Source organism: Manis pentadactyla, chromosome 1 (assembly GCF_030020395.1).
Source record: "Manis pentadactyla isolate mManPen7 chromosome 1, mManPen7.hap1, whole genome shotgun sequence".
Taxonomy (NCBI): domain Eukaryota; kingdom Metazoa; phylum Chordata; class Mammalia; order Pholidota; family Manidae; genus Manis; species Manis pentadactyla.
In genome coordinates this window covers 173,534,597-173,538,314 of record NC_080019.1, presented here as the reverse complement: position 1 = coordinate 173,538,314, position 3,718 = coordinate 173,534,597, and the positions used below count along the sequence as shown (strand labels likewise).

Below are 3,718 nucleotides of genomic sequence, written 5' to 3'. Positions count from 1 at the left end.
TTAGCAAATTTCAAGTTTACAATGCAATATTATTAACTATAGTCACATTGATGTATATTAGATCTATAGGACGCAGTCATCTGGGGAGGTGAGGTCAATGGGAAATCGCAAAGTATTGGACCTTTTTAATTGCAATAGGGAGAAAATAGTCAGCCACTGTAGAAGTTTGAACAAAATATGCTGTTTGGAGGTACATTCTGATTTTAATACGGTCACATTGTCTGGCTTGGACATGCAGGCAATGTAATCGTAGCATCTGTTAGCACACTTATCACACGGGTTGATGCAGCCATTCTGCTGGCACCACCTGACACTTACTCTGTGACACTTAACCTTCAGAAAAAGATCCCAAGCGGATGGTGACATTTTCATGGATTAACTAAACCTTTTGCCCTTTATTTCACTGCTTTCATACTTTCTGACAGAGCTTTGGTCGCTCTGCATTTACCAGGTTTTAACTGTTTCTTATACAGTGGGATGTGACCGTTACTACATCAACTCAGGATTTCCTTGAAAGCAGATCATATCAGAATGACAGTAACTAAAAGAACTGGGACTCAAAGATGAAGTTGGGTAATTGTTAAGTCAGATGATCATCTAAGATAAGTCAACATCGGCATTTGCTCTATGTTTGAGTTAAATGCTGTTAACTCAGAATAAACAAAGTCTCAACAAAATAGTAAATCACAGCTTTAGACTGATGAGTTGATACATTATGTCAAAAGACTTGGGTTCAAGTTCCAGAGCTACAATGAATTGGTTACACGATCTCGAGCTAGTTACTTAACTTTTTTGGAGCTTTGTGGTTTTACTTGCAAAATGGTCCGGGAGAGGGTTTAAACCAGATTGTTTCTAAGCTCCATCTCTTCCACGTTGAAGTTCTATGAAACGTTTAAAATTCAAGATTCCTCAACTTTAATATCGATCCAAAAGTCTTAGGCAGTATTTTCTTCACACAGGAAGCATGTTCTTGAGTAGAAAACGAGCTCGAGCCGGACCAGCAGCCGGGTGCTAACCGATGACGAGGCTGTGATTGGGTAGTGGAAAGTTTTGTGACGCAGAAGAGCCGGAGGAGGGGCTAGAGGAGCGGAAAACGGCCGCTGCGTGCCTCCGTTGACCGGTGACTGGAGATAATGGCAGCTGGACGCCGGCAGGAAGAGTCTTGGGAGTCTGCTGGTCTAGACCTGAAATCCTCTGATAATCAAAGTGGAGGAGGAAGTACAACAAGCAAAGGGCGTTATATACCTCCTCACTTAAGGAACAGAGAAGCATCTAAAGGATTATATGATAAAGACAGATCAGCGTGGAGTTGTAAAGATAAGGATGCGTACTGCAGTTTCGGGTCTCGAGATTCGAGAGGAAAGCCCAGTTACTTCAATGATCGTGGAAGTGGATCAAGGGTAAGATTTGACGATTGTGGACGAAGTGGCTATGATGATACTGGCAGTTGTGACAGGACTGGCTTTAGCAAATTTGAACGCAGTGGGCACAGTCGTTGGTGTGACAGATCAGATGAAGATGATTGGTCAAAACCACTTCCACCAAGTGAACGCTTGGAGCAGGAACTCTTTTCCGGGAGAGACACTGGGATTAACTTCGAGAAGTATGATGACATACCAGTAGAGGCAACTGGAAATAACTGTCCTCCACATATTGAACATTTCAACGATGTTGAGATGGGAGAGATTATCATGGGGAACATTGAGCTTACTTGCTACACCCGTCCAACTCCAGTGCAAAAGCATGCCATTCCCATTATTAAAGAAAAAAGAGACTTGATGGCTTGTGCCCAAACAGGCTCTGGAAAAACAGCAGCATTTCTCTTGCCCATCTTAAGTCAGATTTATAGAGATGGTCCAGGCGAGGCTTTGAAGGCTGTGAAGGATAATGGAAGGTATGGACGCCGTAAACAATACCCAATTTCCTTGGTTTTAGCTCCTACAAGAGAATTGGCCGTACAGATCTATGAGGAAGCCAGAAAATTTTCATACCGGTCTAGAGTTCGTCCTTGTGTGGTTTATGGTGGTGCTGATATTGGTCAGCAGATTCGAGATATAGAACGTGGGTGTCACTTGTTAGTTGCCACTCCAGGGCGTCTAGTGGATATGATGGAAAGAGGAAAAATTGGATTAGACTTCTGCAAATACTTAGTGTTGGATGAAGCTGATAGGATGCTGGATATGGGATTTGAACCTCAGATACGTCGTATAGTTGAACAAGGCAGTATGCCACCAAAGGGTATTCGCCACACTATGATGTTCAGTGCTACGTTTCCCAGACAAATACAGTTGCTTGCTCGTGATTTCTTGGATGATTATATCTTCCTGACGGTAGGCAGAGTTGGCTCTACCTCTGAAAACATCACACAGAAAGTAGTTTGGGTGGAAGAATCAGACAAACGGTCATTTTTGCTTGACCTCTTAAATGCAGCAGGGAAGGATTCACTGACTTTAGTGTTTGTGGAGACCAAAAAGGGTGCCGATTCTCTCCAGGATTTCTTACACTGTGAAGGATATGCTTGTACCAGTATTCATGGAGATCGATCACAGAGGGATAGAGAGGAGGCCCTTCACCAGTTCCGCTCAGGAAAAAGCCCAATTCTAGTGGCTACAGCTGTGGCAGCAAGAGGATTAGACATTTCAAATGTGAAACATGTCATCAATTTTGATTTGCCAAGTGATATTGACGAATATGTACATCGGATCGGTCGTACAGGACGTGTAGGAAACCTTGGCTTTGCCACCTCATTCTTTAATGAAAGAAATACAAATATCATGAAGGATTTGTTGGATCTTCTTGTTGAAGCTAAACAAGAAGTGCCATCTTGGTTGGAAAACATGGCTCATGAACACCACTATAAGGGTAGCAGTCATGGACATTCTAAGAGTAGATTCAGTGGAGGATTTGGTGCCAGAGACTATCGACAAAGTAGTGGTTCCACCAGTTCTGGCTTTAATAGTAGTCATGCAACCAGCAGCCGCAGTGGTGGAGGTGGTCACAGCAGCAGCAGAGGATTTGGTGGAGCTGGTTATGGAGGCTTCTACACGAGTGATGGATATGGAGGAAATTACAGCTCCCAAGGGGTCGACTGGTGGGGCAATTGAATCTGCTTTACAACAAAGTCATCCTTTTAAACAACTTCATATGGAAACCACATGTAACTTAGCCAGACTATATTGTGTAACTTTAAGAACTGCAGTACATTACCAACTGTGATTGTCCTGAAAATTCAAGGGAGCTCAAAGACACAAGAAGAAAACAGTCATCAACAGTCTATTAATAAGTTGATTCAAAGATTTAATTGATGTAGTTTGGATTAACCTCCCCTCCTGCTTATTCCCACCCCAAACTGCATTTATAATTTTGTGACTAAGGATCATTTGTTAATTGAGACTTTAACTTAAGACAACTTACTATTTTGATGTCCTGATGCTCAAAATATCAATTGTTCAAATAAAGTTACAGAAGTTGGGCCAAAATCAAACCTTGGTACACAGGTGTAATGCAACTTAACAGGAATCATCAATTTGATATAAATAAAAGGGGAAAAACTTGGGCAGTAGCTTGTGTTGAGACATTTTCATATTTGAAGACTGGGAAGAAGAACATCTTCATGCTGAATTAGTTCAAAATGTGGTAAATTGTACTAAGTGATTTGCTCACTCTATCCTGGTTTGGCATTTAGAACCTTTAGTCTAAGCTATTCCAGCTATGTTGA

General features: G+C 41.9%; 1 protein-coding gene across 1 annotated transcript; it reads left to right on the top strand.

Moving 5' to 3' along the window:
• The first annotated feature begins 1,110 nt into the window (after positions 1 to 1,110).
• Positions 1,111 to 3,330, top strand: LOC118911432 (ATP-dependent RNA helicase DDX3X-like). Its single transcript, XM_036883479.2, has one exon. It carries the CDS (start codon positions 1,134 to 1,136, stop codon positions 3,102 to 3,104), a length of 1,971 nt encoding a protein of 656 aa, XP_036739374.1. The 5' UTR covers positions 1,111 to 1,133; the 3' UTR covers positions 3,105 to 3,330.
• Positions 3,331 to 3,718: the final 388 nt, after the last annotated feature.

Coding starts and splice junctions, on each gene's coding strand:
- LOC118911432 (XM_036883479.2), top strand. CDS start 1,134: ATGGCAGCTGGACGCCGGCAGGAAGAGTCTTGGGAGTCTGCTGGTCTA.